This window comes from Mercenaria mercenaria, chromosome 10, assembly GCF_021730395.1.
Source record: "Mercenaria mercenaria strain notata chromosome 10, MADL_Memer_1, whole genome shotgun sequence".
Classification (NCBI taxonomy): domain Eukaryota; kingdom Metazoa; phylum Mollusca; class Bivalvia; order Venerida; family Veneridae; genus Mercenaria; species Mercenaria mercenaria.
The window spans coordinates 73,379,377-73,401,968 of NC_069370.1; the positions used below are offsets into that span (position 1 = coordinate 73,379,377).

The 22,592-nt window shown below is 35.5% G+C and overlaps 1 protein-coding gene across 2 annotated transcripts; it reads right to left on the bottom strand.

The window, feature by feature from the left end:
* Positions 1–1,858: 1,858 nt before the first annotated feature.
* Positions 1,859–22,313, bottom strand: LOC123561296 (V-type proton ATPase catalytic subunit A). 2 transcript variants are annotated; one of them, XM_045353565.2, is made up of 15 exons: positions 22,188–22,313; positions 19,412–19,505; positions 18,610–18,738; positions 16,165–16,254; positions 15,263–15,387; positions 12,276–12,413; positions 11,899–12,050; positions 11,394–11,556; positions 10,939–11,047; positions 10,166–10,403; positions 9,032–9,239; positions 8,414–8,473; positions 5,889–5,983; positions 5,424–5,595; positions 1,859–5,227 (listed from the first exon to the last, which is right to left on the bottom strand). In XM_045353565.2, exons 1-15 carry the CDS (start codon positions 22,188–22,190, stop codon positions 5,135–5,137), a joined length of 1,869 nt encoding a protein of 622 aa, XP_045209500.1. In that variant the 5' UTR covers positions 22,191–22,313; the 3' UTR covers positions 1,859–5,134. The 2 variants fall into 2 exon arrangements, with proteins under 2 accessions (XP_045209500.1, XP_045209499.1); XM_045353564.2 differs by lacking the exon at positions 15,263–15,387 and adding an exon at positions 12,936–13,060 and having other exon boundaries at positions 22,188–22,312.
* Between the last annotated feature and the right edge of the window lie 279 nt (positions 22,314–22,592).

A 22,592-nucleotide genomic window follows, 5' to 3' on the forward strand; every position in this document is an offset into this window, starting at 1 on the left:
AGGTTGGTTATTGATTCTGTTCATATTTCAGGTGATTATGAAATATTTTATCCAATAAAATTCTTGCATTAAATATACGGACTCCCATTTCGTCCTTCCTATTCTTTTATAGATGATAATGACAACACTAACACTATTTATTGGTGATCATTCTCGCAAACCAGAGCTGTACCATGGTTCCCCGTTGTCTCGGGTACCATGTCAAACATCTGATGAATGCGAATGGTTGGTGATAAGATACGTTATGTTACCTTACGGGTAGATAAGGGGAGAAACTCGCATATCTTATTTGTCTTATCAACGGTAAATACAGGGTATTGTCCCTTGATGAAAGAAGACTTTAGTTTGACATGTATGGTTGGAACAGAAGTTTCTTCCATTGGTTGTGGGTGCAGGTGGGAATATCTCTAGTAACTGCCTAGGCGGTACGAGACTCTGCTGTGTTACCCTGTAAACATTTACAAGAGTGCCAAATATTTCCATTTCCACTTATAGCCAATGATAAGAATCTTTTTCTTGAATGCTATAATCAACAAATAACTATAGCTGCTTTAGAGAAAAGCACATGTCTCCCACAACTGCCTAATCATCTGAATAGTAGTATACGAGTCGACCATGCAGCCTAATCATCTGACATGACCCTAGCGATTTACGGTAATTCAATGGCCATAATTCCTAAGTGCCAAGGCCAATTTGGCTAGTTATTGAACTTTGCCAAGGACTTATTAGCAAACACATTTTGTTCAAGTCTGGTGAAGATCGGAAGAGAAATGTTCGACTTGGATTACAGACAAGATTTGTGACAGACAGATGGACAGACAGGAGAAAATCAATGTCTCCCACCACACAGTGGTGTGGAAGACATAATAATAGAAAACAAATATTTTAACATGGTGTGATTTGGCTGCCAGTTTAACAAAAAAGAAACTAAGGCTCTGTATACTCTGCAATAAACAACGGTTGACACACAAACAGGTAAAAGACCATTATGACGTCAATTATGTCATAAGATTGCCGCATGATGTCTGGTCCATTACTACTTGTATCAAAGAAGTTTAGCATGATTTTTATAAAAACATTTCAAGGCAAGTACGAATGAAAACAACTGAGGCCTTCTCATGGTTTATTTAACAAATAATCAAGGCCTTCGAGAGTTTTGTCATCTAATTTATCAAGGTTCAGAGTTTATATGCACAGGAATTGGTTTAATATCCAATCATCTGAACAATGAACTGTGGTAAATTAGATGACAAACCTCAAGGAGGCATAGATTGTTTTCATTCTTACATGTTCAATGAAATATTTTGATAAAAATCATGCTGGGCTTCATTTATTTGAGTAGTAACTGTAATGAACAGGACGTCATGCAGCAATTTGACATCATAATGCTCTCTTATAAATATACCAGTCAGTGCATTAACCGTAGTTTAGCGCAGAATATACAGAGCTCGACTTTCTTCTTTGTTTAACTGGCAATCAGATCAAAACATTTTAGAATGTCTACTTAACTATGGCTCTTTGTTCAGATGCCTAGATATTTAACCACTCGGGCAAACACTTTCATGATTCAATTCCTGCACATCTGAACCGTGGTAAAACAGACGTTAAACCACTCGAAGGCCTTAATTGCTTTATAATCGAACAAATATTTTTCCCTATAGCAAAATTTTCTTACAGCAGCATCTTTAAATACAATGTGGGAAATCAACATCCATAAACTAGAAAGACGTTATGACAATTCAAAGACAAACATTATGTATGTGGGGTAGGGATAATAATGCAAATCAATAAACACTTCTTCTAAAGGGAGGGGCAGGAGTTAGTGGGGCATAATAATTGGTCAAAACCAAAAGTAATCTTTATAGTTTGACACTTTTTTTAATCTTGTATATATTATTCTGTACACATACACATTTCATATCTATATACACATGTACAGATTTTAAGTACAAAACTGGAATGTGACAACAGCCTGATCTCTATAAACATGTAAACTAAATACACCCAAGAGCAGCGAAATGAACACTACTCCACAAGATACATAATTATACCAAGTCTTAAGTAACACTTATTTCAATACTCAAAGATGTGTATTTTGAAAAAAAAGCAAGCTTACATCGAATGATATTCTAAAGTAGTAAAGTAATCGCATTTTTCAGGCATAGGGTAGAACCACTCATCTTCTGTAAGCTGCCTGGATGGCTTCCTCACATGAAGAATTCTACAACCACAGCAAGGTTTTGAACACCCTTGGTGTTCGACAACATCTCGTGAAAGACTGTGTCCGATAGGATTATGTGACACATTAAAATAAGTGTTATGACCTGTTAAATGCTTCATCTTTGCAGGTTGATTCATCATAAAATCAAAACTGTATTTACTTTATTGAAAAAAAAATGCTATTGAACTGTAAATATATGACATACAAACATTATATATATTTTCAATGCCCTGGGATGTATCTAAAAAGTTAATGTTGTCCAATGATATTCTCCACATGTCTGGATTTCACTACACAGAATTTGTGAACAAACTGACATCACGTCTTTTACACTTTGCATAAACTGACTAATAATGCACAAAATTTTTACAGTGGTATAAAACAGTAACAGCTTTCAATCCTTCATAGTAAACAAGCCATAAACATGTACAAACTCAATTTACTTGAAACTCGACAATCTATTCAAAAGATACTTCACCTGAATACATATAACTAAATAAAATGTCCTCTGTAATTATCCTAAGATTGTTTTTAAACACTAAAATCAAGAATAAATACATCAACAATAACTCATACATTTACAAGTACCCTTTCACATAAATTTTTATTGCATGTAGTTTTTTCCTGTGATAAAATTCCCTTATTACACCCTAATCAACTTGTCCACTCATTAACACAGCATATACTAGTATACACAACACATTTTAATATATAAAAATATGTATTTTTAAATCAATATGCTTCCAGGTTGTTAGAAAATACAGACCACTATAAACTATTAAAATTCACCTATGGATATCTATTTAGTAGATGTTTTTGATGAAGAGTACCATTAAATTGTTTGACAATTTGTGACCACACACTGAAGTGACAGAAAGCTTTTTTGTAGAATTTATACAAACAATATAAAAGATTTTCTTTAAAAAATTAATAAATGCAAAAACTCAATGAATCACACTCATTTCACAAATAAAAACAACATGTACCTGGAGGCAAACTGCTTTAAAAAAACATAAAGAAAATTTCAAGATGCACAGTTGTCATGGTGAATACCAAGTTATACAACTTCTACAATGTTATTAAACACAATAAATATACTTTTATACAATTTTATACACATTTACTTTTTTTTTTCAGTTGGATCTTATATTTCATTATTAAAAAATGCAGTTACATAATTTTGCATTTATTCCTATAATGTGCAAAAAGACAGTTATTTGAAGCAAGACCTGATTCTTGTGTCCAATGGGACTGAAACAATGCCCAAAAACCCACAAAAAACAGTTTCACATATCAATTTACAAAGAATCAGAACTCTTAATAACTGTGGTTCTTCAATCAGTTCACCGCTGTACATGTATGTGTATTTGGGGTGATCAATCATACAAGTTATACAATTGTATATGTGTAAATTCTCTTGATTAAATTTGATCTTGAACAAAACTAAACTAAATGCCTTGAGAGATCTGTGCTTGTCGACTATCTAGGTTTGGAGACTATATCATAAAGAAGAAGAATTCTGATGAAAAATAAGTCTTAAAGACAAAATTTCTATAACAATGTAGCACATCTAGGTATCTGTCAAGCCATTCATACAGGAACATACACCTCACCTGTACTGACACGGCAGTAAATATAGATCAGCAATGCTTATATATCACAGAAAACATTCAACATATGACCTTAATACAACATTTGTTTTCAAAAGACATCTAAAATGGTTAGCACAGAATATGAAACAGCTTTTTCCTTTTGATAAAACAATGAATGGTCCACACAACTTTTAGATATACAATTCCTTAAACCTGAATAAAGCTGCATTTTGACTAGAATGGAAAGATTTAAAACAAGAGTCCTATGATGACCCTTTGTAGCTCCCCTGACTTCTCAAAGTAGATGAAGTCAGTATGCAGTAGTTTTTGACTTGGTGGATACTACGAAATGTAGCAATTAAATCGACACTTCATTTTTATCATGATATACAGAAGTCCTAAAGTAGTAACAAATATTAAATAAACTGGCATAATAGATTCTAACAACAACAACAAGAGCTAGCACTACCAGGTAAAAACATCTATACTGCAGCACAGGAATGTTCATGACTTCTTGTGCATAATGTGATGATATGAGCCGAGCCACAGTAACATGGTACCATCTTATAATTGATGGAATAAAAAAATGACGTAAAAATCTGTCAACAGCTGGAAAAAATCAAAGGAATGAGTTTCCTTTCAAAATATTACTTCTCAAAAATGAACAAATGTATGACACCTAATTAAATGACAAAAATACAGGGATTTCAAATCTATGGAAAATTACTTAACAATATTCCAATGTTCTATGGCTCACATGAAATGAATAAAGGTACTGTTAAAATGGACAAAATACGAGGTGTACAAACATACTCAAGTCAGTTCTATCACAGCGTATCACTCCTAATATTTTCTGGTTCTTTTCTTAAAACAAACACCAATATCATTTTTATTTCTATTAAATGCTTCTGACAGGATTCTTCAGCATATTCCATGTAAAAACATTGGCCTGTCTATACAATACAGTTTAAACTATCTTCAATGCAATAAGATTATACAATATTTTGGCCTCAATTACAAATAAAGTACTTTTCAAATACTTAACAGACAGTACCCTGTCCATATAATAACACCAACTGAAATTGTATATCTGATTTGATAAAAAAAATTCTCAAACTACCTCATGTTAAAAATATGTCTGGTTAAAAATTAACATTATCTTTTATCTTTTGCTTTTCAATATTCTTTTTGCACCATATACATCTGACTCTGAGACAAAGTTGTCCATGATTAGATCCAGATTAACAGCACAGATCACTGGTAATTGGAACAATGATCCTAATTGAATGATTGAACACTAATTTCTGTTGTTGTATCAGGATTAATCTTCTAGATTTCTAAATCCTGTCTGCATCTCTTCATACAGTTCATCAAAATCTTGCCGTATTTTCTTTTCTCCATCCTTCACTGGATCCTGGTGAAATATAAATATTTATTAAATAAAGCTTTTATCTGTAACAGATTACTAAATTACTAAAAAGGCAATTTTATTATTTTAAGACTGGTCTCCAAAACTAAACCTTGGACCTTTAACTCATAGTATAAGGTTCTCCCTATTGATTTTTTTACATGATTTATCTAAACTTTGTAAGATAACAGAATTATTCTACCTTGAACTTCATACTGCTAAGCTTGTACAGGACCTCTCCCATTTGGTCTCGTATAATTGCCCATGTAATTTTGTTCTCGCTCTGCGCTGTGCTTTCTACTGCATGACGTGCCATATCATAAAATGATATCATATTTTTCAACATTCCAACGGTCTTATAAAACGGACAAAATCTGAAATACATATGCATTTGTGATTAGAATGCTGTAAAATACATAATTAATCTTAATAAAGATAAACACTGCACAACAGATCAGTAGAATAACTTATTTTGACTTCAAATATACATTAAGATATTTTAAAACATTTTAAATTGGCTGTAAAGTTTTCTTTGTTTCAGATTTTTTTAATACTAGCAATAATAAATAACACAGCTTTGCGATTTTGGTTTGACCACATTTTCTGTAAATCTGAAGGCATGCTGTTGATATTAAATATAGGTCTATTCAACATTGGGTTTCTGTACCTGTCATATGGTGTGTACCCGTTCTGTTGTAAGAAATCGTCTTTGATCAGCTTGGCAACTTCTAAAATAATCTTGTCTGATTCTGCAAGAGAACCCTGGAAATCAAATGTACAAGTGTTACACCAAAAAAGAGCAGGGTGCCATCTTAAGTTGGTAGGTAACATTTTTCTATGTTTATTTAAATGTTATACGATCTAATTTTGCAATTTTATCCAAGAATAAAGCAGAAAATATATTTTTTCCAAGATAATTTATATAACAAGCATTTATTAACTTAACAGGGCTTACACTAGCCATTAAAAATAGAACTTATCACGTTGGAATGCCACCAGTACTGTTTGAATGGGGGAAATTGTCTCTTATAAACTGGGGGTGTGTGTGTGTGTTCGGGTTTAACATCTTTTTCAACAATTTTTCAGTCATATAAACGACGGTGTCTACTTGTAGCAGTGAGCACAATGCCCAACTTTATAGTGCTGCCTCACTGGAATATCACGCCGTAGACACGTGGCATGATACCCCACCCAGTCACATTATACTGACACCGGGCTGACCAGTCCTAGCACTATCCCCTTAATGCTGAGCACCAAGCGAAGAAGCTGCTAGTACCATTTTTTACATCTTTGGTATGACGCGGCCGGGGATCGAACCCACGACCTCCCGCACTCGAAGCGGACGCTCTACCACTAGGCTATCGAGGCGGTATATAAACTGGGGGAAAATGAACCTTAAGATGCATACAATTTTTTTCAGATAATACTTGGAAATGCTTGTTCATACCTTTCTTTAAATTACTATAAAATTTATATAAAATTAATCTTAGTTAATTACAGAACATAATGGCAATTGAAGCTTTTAGCCTAGAAAATTAGAGTGGAGAGTAGTGTCCCTTTACCAAAATGGCGAAAATCGTAATTAAACTTGTTATTAAGCTGGAAAATTGTCTATACCTGTGAATAATACACATCCCATATTGGGGTGGTCCCAGGGGTAAAAAAACCAACCCAACCGCACATTATATAGGAGTATTCATAGTAAGAATTCTAAGTCATTTAACAACAGTAATTTAGTTATCCAACTACATGAACTACAGTCTTGTTAATTTAATTTTCCTGAATGAGACTTAAATCAGAATTGTTGTCTCTTGAACTGTTTCGCAGAACATTTGAATTGTAACTCCCAACACAGGAGTCTGAAATTCTATCAATAAGACTCCAGAAGTCTATCTTTAAAACAAAGAGGGCCATGATGGCCCTATATCGCTCACCATAGTTGATCTAGATTACTGATCTAGTTTTTGACCCCACATGACCCAGTTTCAAATTTAACCTAGAGATCATCAAGACAAACATTCTGACCAAGTTTCATAAAGATTGAGTCACAACTGTTGCCTTTAGAGTGTTCACAAACTTTTCCCTTGATTTGACCATGTGACCTAGTTTTTGACCCTAAATGACCCAGATTAAAACTTGACCTAGAGATCATCAAGACAATCATTCTGACCAAGTTTCATAAATATTGAGTTTCAACTGTGGCCTCTAGAGTTGATCTGGCCTACTGACCTACTTTTTGACCCCGCATGACCCAGCTTCAAAACTCACCTAGAGATCAAGGCAAACATTCTGGCAAAGTTTCATAACTACTGGGTCACAACTGTGACCTCTAGAGTGTTCAGAAGCTTTTCCTTTGATCTGGCCTAATGACCTAGTTTTTGGCCCTACATGACCCAGCTTCGAACTTGGCCTAGAGATCATCAAGACAAACATTCTGACCAAATTTCATAAAGATTGGGTCACAACTGTGGCCTCTAGAGTGTTCACAAGCTTTTCCTTTGATATGGCAGGTGACCTAGTTTTTGACCCCACATGACCTAGATTAGAAAATGACCTATAGATAATCAAGACAAACATTCTGACTAATTCTAATGAGTTTCAAACTTAAATTGAGGTCTCTAGACTGTTGACAAGATTTTCCTTTGATCTAACCTAGTGACCTAGTTTTTGACCCCACATGACCCAGTTTCATCAAGACAAACATTCTGACCCAGTTTCATAAAGATTGAGTCACAACTGTGGCCTCTTAAGTGTTCACAAGCTTTTCCTTTTATTTGACCGGGTGACCTAGATTTTGAACCCACATGACCCAGACTCAAACTTGACCTAGAAATCATCAAGACTAACATTCTGACCAAGTTTCATAAAGATTGGGTCACAAATGTAGCCTCTAGAGTGTTCACAAGGCAAATGTTGACGGAAAACGCACGTCGGACAACACATGATGCACGCTGGACAATGACTAGTCACAATAGCTCACCTTGAGCACTTCGTGCTCTGGTGAGCTAAAAATTCCTGATACCCATTATAAATAAAATTTTATATATAGGGCGTATAATTTTTTGAAAGATATGACTTCTGGAGTCTTATTGATAGCGTTCAGACTCCTGTTCTCCCAACCTCAAGACAGGTGTTCTAATGGTCTTTTCAAAGTGAACTAACCCTAGCGGGTAATACAAAAGTGGTATTTACCTTGCCGACAAGCTGTACAATTTCTGACAGATCCTCCTCTTCCTGTAAGATTTCACGAGTCTGAAAAAAAAAATGTTGACATTCTGATCATACTTGCAAGTACGTTTCCTCTATTTTATTGTCATATCTATTTTGGAAAAAACTTGTAATGTGATTCTTGTGACACTGAAATAAACTGAAAACTTAAGATAATGGATTAAGCATAAATTTCCTATCAAATGTTTTGATACTAGGTTTTAAGACACATTGATATAATGCAGGTCATAATTATGGTGACTATCCAGCTGTTAATGGGGTATGAAGATGTCCCTATAAGAACTATTTCAGGCATTGGCATGCGCTTGGGTAGAACCATAAACCAGCCGCAAAACAGCTGAATGACGTTTTTACATGCTTAAGTACAGCTAGAACCAACTGAGGTGAGGGACAAATGTTTCAAAAATGGAGATCTTAACCATCCAGCCATGGACACCCCTGGCTAGCAAAGGCTTTGTTTGCATACAAGCAGTTTAAATTTTCAAGTTTCAACCTTTTTTGCCTGCATAATCAGCTCAAGTAAATAGAACACTGCCTCAGTTGGTAATATCACAATGAAAGTTACAACCCAAAGCAAATTACCTTTGTTCTAAGTGGCACAAATTCGCTGAAGTTTTTGTCATAGAATTCATCAAGTGCTCTCATATAATTACTGTAACTGATCAGCCAGTTGATGGATGGGAAATGTTTTCTCTGAGCCAATTTTTTGTCGAGACCCCAAAACACCTGTACGATACCCAAAGTGGCAGCTGTCACAGGATCTGAGAAATCTCCACCTGGTGGTGATACACTGAAATATAACAATAAATACTGTAACTGTAACAACCAATAACAGTCTCTCTTTTTTTTTGGGGGGGGGGGGGGGTGGGGAAAGAGGGAGGGTTGTTTAATTCCTATTTTCAAAGGCATGTTGATTGATGGAAGTCAATTAACAACCAGCATTCTTGGATTCAGTCTGGTCAATTTGCTTAGCAGGCTAACACTAGAATTTGAATAAGAAGAAGCAACTTTGATCTCGAGGTGTGGCGTATTTTCTCTTTGATGATTCGACAACAGGTGTTCTTAAGTCTATGTACTCCATCTCTAGCTTATGCACACAATTAGTAACTTATGGCTAACAAGTCAGTACTAGCTGGTAGAGAATTAAGGAATACCAGTCGGGTAAACTGATCAGTGTTACATAACTTAAATACTGTTGAAATACAATGCTAACCAAAACCAAACAAACAAACATTCATGGATTGAGTACCAATTCTCACTTGTTCTCTTTATGCAAGCGATAACCTATCCACATGTCATGGTATAGGACTGAATCATCAGTGGAGGACAATTTTTCTCTGTAAAATTGTTATGGCATTGACGACTTATTTAAGAATCCAACCCACAATTTTTAAATAGTCATTGTTTTTCTAACCTGAAGGACTCTATAGATACTGTGAAATCAACTAATTTTAGTTGATTTTGTTGTTGTGTTGACCCACAAAATTAAATCCCAATGAACAAAGATAATTCCTAATTTTCTAAATTTAAAACATTTAAAATCTATGTATACAAGACCAAATGAAACAGCCATTTTAGCCAAGATGACAGTATTTTATGCCAACAAAACTGAAGTAATGTCTAAAATACATTTAATTTCTTCAAAACAACTACTGATTTTTTGCCATTTTTGAAAATTCTCATGTCCATCAATGCATTCAGTAATGTGACACTTACGCTCCTACAATACTGACAGAGCCTTCACGAGCTGGGTTGCCGAGACATTTCACTCTTCCAGCTCTCTCGTAGAAGGAGGCTAATCTAGCACCAAGGTAAGCTGGGTAACCAGAATCAGCAGGCATTTCAGCAAGACGTCCGGAGATTTCTCTCAAGGCTTCAGCCCATCTTGATGTAGAATCAGCCATCATGGAAACATTGTAACCCATGTCACGGAAATACTCGGACAGTGTAATACCTAAAACAAAGAATAAAAGAAAACATATAAAACATTTTGACTTCTCTTGTCAAGATGAGTCACTTTACTTTAGTAGATATCTTATCAGAGATTTCATTGCACATATGAATATCATGTGTCATTAACTGTGGAGTTTACAATGCTCTTCAGTAAGTAAATGTCACATTATGGATATTTAGGACATTTCAGCTTAAAGCAATTTACATACATAAAGCATGTTTTAGATTAACATCCTCTATTTTTATCATTTCCTTTGTTTCAATGCAGTTTGTTGAACAGTATCTCAGTAATATACCGGAATAAATTGTATCCGAATTTCTAACCTGTACAAAGAGTTCAGGTGACAACTTTTCAAGAAATAAAGTACGAGATGGAATGACATTACACCCTTTGTCTCAAGTTAAATTGTTGTGATGACCAATAAACCTGTCATTAAAGACATATCAACCTCTAGACTGGAAATTTAGCGTTTTCTCTACATAAATAACCATAACAGAAACTCAAGTTTAGATTTATCACAGTTGAAATACTGTACCCGTGTAGATAGAGGCTTCTCTGGCAGCTACAGGCATGTTAGATGTGTTTGCTACAAGGGCTGTTCTCTTCATAATACTCTCTGGTTTACCTTCTACTTCCATAGTTAGCTGTTAAATAAATTTTATCAATATAAGATTCATAAAAATTCTATTCTATTCTCTATTCATTTAAAGGTGGCACATAAAATCTTTTGTTTTATCTTGAATTTCTTTGTAAAATGATTATGTCCATTTATAGGAAAATACAATATTTTAGGGTATAAATTTTCATTTTAAAGTCAAATCGTGGTGTTACTGAGTTAATTTTCTGGCAAAAACCAGTAATAATGCCTTATAAGGAGATACATTTTTGAGGTAGTTTTAGCTGATCAATCAGCCACTCCAGCTACCTCCTAATGTTCCTCTTATCACAGAGACTTTCTGAATGAGTAGCAGTTGCTATATAATCAGTTACCTCTGGAAAATCTCTCAATACTTCAGACATTTCATTTCCTCTTTCTCCGCAACCGACATAGATAATAACGTCACTGTTAGAATATTTGGACAGGGACTGGGAGATCACAGTTTTACCACAACCAAAAGCTCCTGGAATAGCAGTGGTACCTCCTTGTACACACCTGAAAATAGAAAGTTCAATTCTATCGCTGCAGTACATGTCTTTTGTGCTTGTGTTATATTCACTGGTATGTTCCTTAGTACTTAAAACACAGCCAACAGACAAAAGTAAGCTTTTAGAACTCTGTAAGAACAACAATTTCTTAATATGAAATTGAAATAAGTGTCAGGAAATGCAAATGATTATGGTATGCCACAACTGGATAAAACTAAGTGCTCCTGACTCTTATCAGGATTTTATGCATGCTGCTGAAAAGCTGTATAGAAATTTTCAAAGGAAAGGATGTATAAATTAACAGGAAAACAGGACATTTATCAACACTTTTGCCGGTTAAAATACATACGGGAAGAGGGCATCAAGCACTCTCTGTCCAGTGAGCAGTGGATGGTTTCCTGCTAATTTATCAGCTGTTGGTCTCATCTCACGTACAGGCCATACTTGTAACATAGTAAACTTCGATTTCTGACCATAAAATTCTGTCTCCAGTATCACATCCTGCAATCACAAGTTTTAATTTTTAAGTGCAATGTACATATTTTCTCATCAAAGTACGAAAGATTCACAAAAGGACTCAGTTCCATTTATAAGTTATGCATAATGTCAAAAGATCTTTGAAAATGATCACTTGAAACCAGAATATATCAATACCCAATTATGAAACAAAAACACGTATAGTATGTGTGACTTACATTAATATCGTGTATAGTATGTGTGACTTACATTAATATCGTAAGTGCCAGGATCTGCTATATAGGTCACTGTACCACGAGCTTTTGGTGGCACCATCAACTTATGTTTGACCAGAATGTTCTCATACACGACTCCATAAATATCCCCGCCTGTCACATGACTTCCTACCTGCAAATCAAATGTTAGCATCTGTAAGTTTGCTTCAGTATTTGAGAGACAAAGTTTCATTTTAAATAAACAGTTGAATTATCTTTAAATAGATGCTACTTTTCAACGATTCAAAATACTATGTTACTAAGTCTTATATGTCATTCAATTAACATTCTGTTTAAGTTAACATTATATATTAATATAATTATGACACAACATTCTAATCAAAGATACTTCCAACTATTGTTTAAATTTGTTCATAACAATTTCATTCAACACACATTGAAAGAATTTATTAATATCAAGGTCTTTCTGTGATATTTTATAAATATATCTGAGAACTAATACAACATCTATGAATAACAGGAATAGCATGCATAATTAAAGAGTAAAGTAACAATAACATAACAAAACACATAGCTTACATTTATTCACACAAAGTACACATAAGATAAGTAGAGTAGCCCTATATAATATAGGATGTGGATGAAAAAGGAAATCTGTTTCTGTATCTTAGTTATACACTGAACCAATTCTTACCCGTATATTTCCAAAAGGCTCAAACTCCCACTTTTTTGATCTATCAAGAGCGGGCGTGTTTATGCCTTTTGGGATGTAAATACTTTCCGTCAAATTGCAGATATCTTCTAGGGGACGCTGGATACCTAAGCACATATAACTGTATTTGTTTTTTTAAAAAACGTGTTCACTACAATTATAGCTAAAAATGAACTTCATTTCCTGTTTGAATAATGTTTTACTAAATCTTATTCATTTACAGTAGCCCCTTGGAAGTGTTCTAGGTTTAAAGAGCTAGACTGGAACTGTAGCCCTAAGGCCCATATTCATCAATGTTTTAAAGTCTCAAACATTCAACTTGTCACAACTTTATTTATAGCACATCTATACTTGCCAATTCAGGAGAGCTGTTGTTAGCTACCACATGAATATTCACATTCTTTGTGCCAGAGCAAAAAGAAAATTCAGGGGTGCTTTAAAGCCAAGCTTTCAGACTTCAAAACTTTTTCAGGACTTTAACTTTGATATAAGGGCCCCAGATTTCATAATCTGGATCCTTCCTCTTGTTCATCACAGTAACCTCTTCGGAAACAATATTCCATCCACAAGCATTTGATTTGGTTAAGCTCAATCTTGAAACTGACCAATAGCAATGTTGTATTCTAACAAGAACTCGTAGAACACGAAATGCCCCCCTTGATGCATTCAGTTATTGCACAAGGAACAGAACAATTATTGGTCACTGTGCACAAACATTCTTACTGTTCTTTGACTACTGACCTCAAAATCTCAAAAGGGGATCATATGCTGGTCAGTGAAACTCCCTTTTAAGTTTCGTGTTTCCTAGGCCCACGGGGTTCTCCAAGTTATCGTCGGACACTTTTTAACTGTTCAGGTTACTGTGACTTGACCTTTGTCCTCTTGACCTCAAAATCACTAAGGGTCATCTATGGTCATGATCAATAACCTATAAAGTTCCGTGTTCCTAGGCCTCGCGGTCTAATTTATAGTCTAGAAAGGTTTTTTTACTGTTCCAGGTCCCGTTTCCTTGACCTTTGGCTACTGACATCAAATCATTAGGGGTCATCTAGCTGGTCAGGGACCATACCAGCCTAGCAACTTTCATGATCCTAGGCCAAAAGCATTCTTGAGTTATCATCCGGAAAACCGTTTTTTAACTGTTTTCTGGGTCACTTGACGTGACCTTTGACCTACTGATCTCAAAATCAATGGGTCATCTGCTGGTTATGCACCAACCACCCTATCAACCCTTGATTCCTAAGCCAAAGCGTTTTCTTGAGTTATCATCCAGTAACGGATTGGTCTACATACAACCGACGACAGGAACAATATACCCCTCCTTCTTCGAAGGGGTGGCATAAAAAAATGGTCTAACAAACTAAGCTTTACAAGCATGGATGTCAAAATTGGGTCTATGCCCTTATCTTACTTCCCCAGCCCCAAGGTAATCTTGTTATTCCTGTTTTATCAACAAAAGATGGGTTACATGACACTGCGAAATATATGTGCATATATGGGAGTCTACTGTCCCGTATTTGTCTAATTACGAATATCATATAAAAAGTAATCTTTCCGAAAGTATTGATCAAAACCTACGCCTTCTTAAACATACTTTTTGGACTTGACAATCCTAACTTTGAAAATTTGACTAAACTGTTGAAAAGTATTTATGCTAAGTAATGAATGAAACGGATCCATAGTGAGAAAAACATGAATGTCCCTATTAAATAATAAGCGGATTCCGTATATGAAATGTTCCATATACGGGAAAATGTTTCCGTTTATGCCCGTATTTTAGGAGTATTTAGTATGCGTACACTCCTGTATACGGAACCATTTTCCGCAGTGTGATGTTGTAACATTTACATGTAGAAAGTGCCAAAACTTTCAGAAGATCAGTTACTTCTAAACCCTGCTTTCAACAGAATTGTGGAATATTCTTAAGCCTGAACAAAAAGACCCTTCCACTATTTAATCACTAAATACCCACCCCCACACAACACACCACTCACATTTCACTATCATACAGAACCCCCCCCCCCCCCCCCCCCCCCCCCCCCAAGTTATCAGAGGTTATCTTATGTTTAAGGTCTGCACCTTCAAAGAACTGTAAACATTATTACAACACCCCAAACACAAACAGGTTAACAACTTGCACATACTATTTTTTTGATATCAAGCTGTTTCTAGAGCTATATGATAAGATACATACAGTATCAAAGAAATCAGAAGCAAGAAATGCATTCCAACCTAATGAAGTTTCAACTTTCAACAAAACAGAATTATCTCACATTAAAGATACACCATTTAGCTACATGTTATTATACCCTTATACTTCCAAAAGATTCAAACTCCCATTGTTTAGACCTATCTAAAGCGGGTGTGTTTATTCCTCGAGGAATGTAAATGCTCTGTGTCAGTGAGCAAATATCCTCTAGTGGTCTCTGAATACCTTCAAAACAGATTTAGCCATTGATATTTTCCTCTATATACACAATAACTCTTTTTATGTAAAACTGTACTTCCCTTTATAACTCACATCAAATCAATTTTATGTTTTTCTTCTGTTGTGAAACCATCTAATTTTGTGGGCAAGAAATTACAAAGTTTTTGCCAAAAAACAGCTGTTTCTGGGATATGAATTCATGAATTTTAATAACGGGTACTGATAGATAACATGAATGGGTAGTTTACTTCCTCACTGGGATTTATTTTTGTGGATTGTCTCACGAAAAGTAGTCCCCCACGAATATTAATGATTTCACAGTATATTACACAACAATTATCATGTAAAGCAGTGAGTATATATTTCCTCTCGATATAAATGTTACTCTCAGTACTTTTCTTTATATCAACTTTCATGCAAAAAAGTCTTTCCTCTACGCATGATCATTATTCTCATATAAAGCACCATTTCTTCTATACACAATAAGTTACTTTTATGTAAAGTTGTAAACAATGTTTTCTCTCTACAAGATAATTATTTTTATGTAAAACAATAATTCTTATATATAAGATTATCATTTTCATGTAAAACAGCATTTTCCCTTTTTAAAATAACTGTTTTAATTTTAAACAGCAAGTGTATGAAAACAAAGAAAACTGTTACTTTATCTTTGAAAAATTAGCTTTAAAATGATTTTAGTTTCAAATAAAAAGATTTATTTTGACTCTGTATCAATGTACATGTGATTTTGCAGACTTTTACTTTTTGTTACAAAACACTTACCATCAAAGATACTGCCCATAATACCAGGTCCTAATTCAACAGAGAGAGGTTTTCCAGTCCTCAATACAGGATCCCCAACAGTGACACCAGCTGATCTGTGAGTCAAGGAGTTGTACAGATTCTGGATTATCTTAATGGCAGACACATGTTTCACGAGTATTTTTACAATGTAAATGTATAAGTGCTATATCAAAAGAATAGTCTTAATCCGGAACTGGGCTTTCCCAAGTCAGTGTAGGTACACATAATTCCCAATTTGTTATATTTTCGATTAATGTTTAACTTTAATATATCAACATACATGTATTTCTTTGATACTGACAAGCCAAACTGGTACCATTTACTAAAGAAAGATATGTTAACGACATTATGTTTTCGACCATAACGGTTTCATACAAGAACTAATGAGAATTTATAGTTTGTTAATTCAAATATACAAGAGGACCATGATGGTCTTGAATCGCTCACCTGTCCCCACATGATCAAGTTTTGAACTGAGTATGACGTCGTTTATTCTATTATTTGACATAGTGACCTATTTTTTGAGCTCATGTGACCCAGTTTCGAACTTGACCTAGATATCATCAAAATGAACATTCTGACCAACTTCATACGTTCCATGATAATTATGGGCCTCTAGAGACGCGTCTCACAAGGTTTTTTATTTTTTTTATAATTTGACCTACTGGACCTAGTTTTTGATGGCATGGACCGGTTTCGAACCTGACCTAGATAATCATCAAGGTGAACATTTGACCAATTTTCATGAAGATCCAATTGAAAATTTATGGCCTCTAGAGAGGTCACAAGGTTTTCTATTTTTAATACCGACTGACCCCTAGTTTTTGACCGCAGTTGACCCAGTTTCGAACTTGATCTAGATATCATCAAGATCCCTTGAAATTGTATGGCCTCTAGAGAGTCACAAGGTTTTTCTATTTTTAGATCTTACGGACCTAGTTTTTGATCGCAGTTGACCCAGTTACGAACTTGACCTAGATATCATCAAGATGAAACATTCTGACCAACTTTCATAAAGATCCATGGAATACATGTGACCTCTAGAGTGGTCACAAAGCATAAGTTTCACGGACCAGACAGACTCTTCGCGCAATCACAAAAGCTCACCTTGTCACTTTGTGACAGGTGAGCTAAAAACTGAAGAAATACAATGTATCATCATTCATAAATCATTGTAACAATCTTTAAGACTTAGTCAAGATATCTTTTGGTTCACTATCTAGAACCCTTCCAAATGCCTCTAATATTTGCACCCATATTATTGCACTCTTTAGAAAATATCACTGTGCACAAATTTTATGAATTATAGTATATACTAAACAAAGAGGGTCTGATGACCCTGGATCGCTCACCTGAGTAATAATGAGCTAAATCTTTCAAATGTTGAAATGTTGATTTTTAGAAATTTTTTGGAGATTCCGAGGTACTGTACAATCAAGTAACCCCTGGGGCGGGCCAATTTTACCCGGGGGTCATGATTTGAACAAAGTTTGTAGAAGTCTACTAGGCAATTGTTACATATTCAAATATCTCAGATCTAGGCCTTGGTTTTTTGTTAGCAAATTTATGAAGATTTCCCTTTGTACAATTCAAGTAACCTGGGGCGGGGTCAATTTTGACCCCGGGGGGTCATGATTTGAACAAATTTTGTAGAGGTCCACTAGGCAATGCAATGTTAAATATCTAAGCTCTTGGCCTTCTGGTTTATTTTTAGAACATTTGAAGATTTTTCTATGTTAAAATCAAATGACCACTGGGGCGGGTCAATTCTGTTTTGTTTTTAAATTTTTTTGATGATTTTCTATAGATTCTATGTTAAAATCAAGTGACCCCTGGGGCGGGGTCAATTTTGTCCCCCGGGGTCATGATTTGAACAACTTTAGTAGAAGTCCGATAGGCAATGCTACATGTCAAATATCTAAGCCTCTAGGGCTTCCTGGTTTTGATAAGACGATTTGTATAGATTTCCTATGTTAAAATCATATGACCCCTGGGGCCGGGTCCAATTTTTACCCCGGTCATGTTTTGAACACAATTTGGTTTAGGGTCCACTAGGGATGCCTTCACCACCAAATATCTAAGATCGACGAGCTTCTGAGTTTTTTGTGAAAAAGAAGATTTTTAATGTTTTTTTTTGGTTGCCATGGCAACCAGTTGGCATGGGGAATTCAATTCTTTGAACAATTTTTGTAGAGCTTCACCAAGCGAACATTCCTGTGAAGTTTGGATGAAATTGGTCTAGCTGTTTATGAGGAGATGTTGTTTAAGTAAAAGTTTACGACGGGACATACGGTCGACCGGACGGTGAACGATCACAATAGCTCACCCTCGAGCCTTTGGCTCTGGTGAGCTAAAAAAGTATATAATTATAAAGTATAGTTTTTGCAACAAGAAATATATGGTAGCTGTTTGATGAAAGGATACAAGTATCTTCATACACCTGGATGGTCGCCATGTCTCCCTCCAGTCGAATAATCTCTCCTACCAGTTCTGTATGTCCGACACGCACCAGCTCGTACATAGCTGAACCAGACATATTCTGTGCAGTTACCACTGTCAAATAAAATGTATAATTGATATGGAAATGAACCTTTTTTGGTCTAAAAGTCATTATGCCATTGACTTTTACGTAGGGTCATTGACTGTCAGACCACAGGCAATAATTCTAACAAGTCTGACAGTCTTATGCCATAGCATTCCCCAGTTAGACTCGAGTAGAATATGGCAGTGTAACCCATCCTTTCTAATCAAGAAACAAGAGAGGTATGTCACCATCTTACCATGGGCAATCACCCTATCAAATTTGACTGTTGTAGGTACAAGCATTCCGTAAATATTGATCTGAAACTATTTTCAGTTACTGCAGTGTGTCACAGTGATAAATCTTTCTTCTAATGAACCTGAAAATAGGAGTCATCTGCCTTCCACAGGAAATGAAGTTTTTAAAACAAATGTAGACTCAGGTGTTCTCTACTTAATATATTGACAAGAAAATTATGCAGTCCCTGTGACCTTGACATTTGATGTCACCTGACCCCAAAAACAACAGGCCATAATCCTATAAAGTTTGACAGCCATAAGTGCAAGCATTCCACTGTCAATAATCACATATCCACTTTTAATTTTGCATAAAGACAGACACTTCTGTCTTCCATTTTCTTTGACACAAAATACTGCTTTAGTTCAATTCATAACATGAAAAAATAATTAAAGCTTGGGTTCTTACCAGGTCCAGATACAGCATACACATAACCAAACATTGATTCCTTCTCGGCATCCCTAATCTTAGGGAGTGCACGTGTTCTTTCCATACCTCCAGCCTAAAATATCAAGCACACTGAATAGCTGCAATATCAAATCAAAGAAGTATAAAATACACAGAATGGCAACTGGCTGTCTGTCTTTCGTGTGATCTCGTTTCTGCGGCTTGAGTCGGCGTGATCGTAGTAAAAACCAAAAATCCGCGAAATGGAGTTACAATTTGTACCTTTAAAACTACATTTTTTTTTAAAATTACATGTTAGCTTCTAAAACCCACTTTAGTTTATGTAAAATAGTCTTAAAGACACAAAGTATACACGTTTCGTGCCATTCAAAAAAAAAAAGCCGTGGTATATTGGTGATAATTATTTTAACGAGAATAGGAATAATGCTTTCGCTATGCAAATTGGCGCGTTGGAGAAAGCGCCATTTCGGTAAACGAGATCTCATTCCGTTATCACGGGATGTTTGCGAGATTTGCTCTATATGCCTTTCAAGTTGCCGATCTATTTATTTTTATAGCTCTTTGATCAAATGTATAAAGATAGCTCCTACTGCTTAGTACCAAAGATCTATCAAAATAAAACAGATATGAATCTCTCACAAGACATGAGAGTCTTAATATGGTTAACAGTTATGTCAAATTATTTTCAAATCCCTTGATAAATTGCAGAGTTATGGACCAGACAAGAAACAGGTCATGTTAATTTTTGACTTCTAAGTGTGACCTTTACCTTGGAGCTAGGGGTCTGGGTCTTGTGCATGCCACAATGTCTTATTATGGGAACATTTATGCCAAGTTATTTCAAAATTCAAAATCCCTTGATGAATGGAAGAGTTATGGACTGGACACGAAACAGACCGTTAATCTTTGACCTCTAGATGTTACCTTGACCTTGGAGCTAGGGGTCTGGCTCTGAGTCTTGCGCATGACACATCATCTCATTATGGTGAACATTTTTGCCAAGTTATTTCAAAATCCCTTTATGGATGGCAGAAGTATATCACGGAAGAGAATTTACACAGACACATGGACGGACAGTGCGATCTTAATATGCCCGTCTTCGGGGGGAATAAAAAAGACTACAGAACCAAATACAGCAAGCAACACTAAAATTACAGGGATCCGTCCTAGGGCCCTGTCTCTTTCTGGCTTACATTTCTAGATGACCTACCAGATCAGGATTCTATTGAAGTATGGCAAGACTGTTTGCAGATGAATCCATAGTATACCTTACAGTCATGTCCTCATCTCGGACGCCCAAACACTACAAAAGATTTGTATGCCTGTGAAAAGTGGGAACGGGAATGGTCATGAATTCAATCCTGACAAGTGTGAGGTGCTCTGAGAATTACTCGCCAACGAAACCCTGTCATGTTTCCTTTCACCTGATGACAAGGATTCTGAATCTACAGCTAACAGCTAAATACTTAGGTGTTAACTAACTAAAGACTTAAACTGGTCTGAAACATATAATATATTTCCTCTGAATGCAAACCAAACTCTCTTAATTCATCAAAAGCAATTGTTCAGACACATACAAAAAGGTCAAAGAGAAAGCTATAACACCTATGTTCGTCCACAACTCGACGTATTGCTCATTCCATCTGGCACCCCTGGCAAAAGTCCTCTCATACAAAGTCGAGAAAAAGTGCAAAGATCAGCTGCTCGGTTTACCCTTTAACGACTATAACTATACAACGGCAGTTGTAACCCCGTTGATTAACTCCCTAAACTGGCAAAACCTTAGAACAAGGGCGCATACAATTTCTCTTCTTCTAATTTTACAAAATCCGAACAAATCAATGTCATAGCGTCGACCATAACATCTAACTCGTCCAGAAACCTTAACAACTAATTCCACCCAGTCCCGTTTACTCAATACACATGAATTCCTTATTCCCACATACTATCAGACTATGGAATGGCCTTCCCCACTATGTACAGTCCAGCCCCAGCCTCAAATATTTGCCTGAGCGGCTGGACACTGTACATCTGCAGTAACTTCCTTCACTATGTTTTTAACTTAGCTCCTGTAGTAATTTTTTATTCTTTGCACCTAATGATTTGTATCATTTTTAACAATGCCCCGGACAAGCGCCTCTCCTGTCATCATCCGGTAATGATTGTTGGAAGTATTATGTAGATGTTAGATGTAGATTACAACTTTTAACTTGACCTCTGGACAAACGATTTAGAAATTAGAACAGTGGGCTCTGTCATTTATACAGTACAAATGAAATCTGATTAGATTAAACAAAGTTCCATGAAAATATCAAATTATTGAATACAGTCTGTACCATCCATGTTTCCATATTTACAGTCTGACTAAGAGATATTCAGGTAACATAAGTCAGAACTGTCCATTCACTGACACTGTTCAAAAATCCAACAAACATTGAAACTTTCAATGAAAAGCTAAAACTGTGATGTGACAATAGCAAATAATGATATTTAATGCATGTTACTATATTTATATCTTCATAAGCAATTGTATCTCTATAAAAAAGAACTGTTGATTATTTATTAAAGCTGTCATTTGAACATCAGCGATACGATACCCCACCCATTAAAATTCTGCTTCTTCGCTGGGATCGGTGTATGTTTTAACTTATTAAGCTTGTAAATAACGACAACCAAATGCAGGAAATCTTTCCTAAGTAAGCGCATGATATCTGGACCATTCTCGACGATTAAAAACATGGTAATATCAATAGGGAATTAAGAAAATTGTATTTACCATCTTGATTGATCTGTCTGATGATCGATCATGTGATGTAGGTCACTTCCGCCTTCTTGACCGTCTTCCGCTTCCGGTTTCTGTTTGCTAAACTGAAACTGGAAACGGAACAACAAGAATCTAACGACGCAGCCTGACGGCATCTTCACTCATTAAGTACGTTGACCTTAAGGCCTAATGATAATCAGATAATCTCGCCACAAAATCCACTCGGCCCATAGGCCTAATTAACTCTTCTTTTTATTAATTATCATACTGTTGAGTGTTATTTTTTTCATTTAGTTTTATTGATAGAATTTTACATACAGTGCTTCAGGGTATAGAGGATAGGTTGATAAATTTTATATTTAGTCTTGAATTATTGTATAAATTTTCATATCATTCTTTTACTGGCATGCAAATGAC

What these genes read in the sequence shown, in the direction of transcription:
- LOC123561296 (XM_045353565.2), bottom strand. An exon ending in GTGCTTGATGCCCTCTTCCC is followed by an intron (nt 11,557 to 11,898) that starts GTATGTATTTTA and finishes TTCTATTTTCAG; the next exon opens with GTGTGTACAAGGAGGTACCA. An exon ending in AGAAGCCTCTATCTACACGG is followed by an intron (nt 10,404 to 10,938) that starts GTACAGTATTTC and finishes TCTTTGTTTTAG; the next exon opens with GTATTACACTGTCCGAGTAT.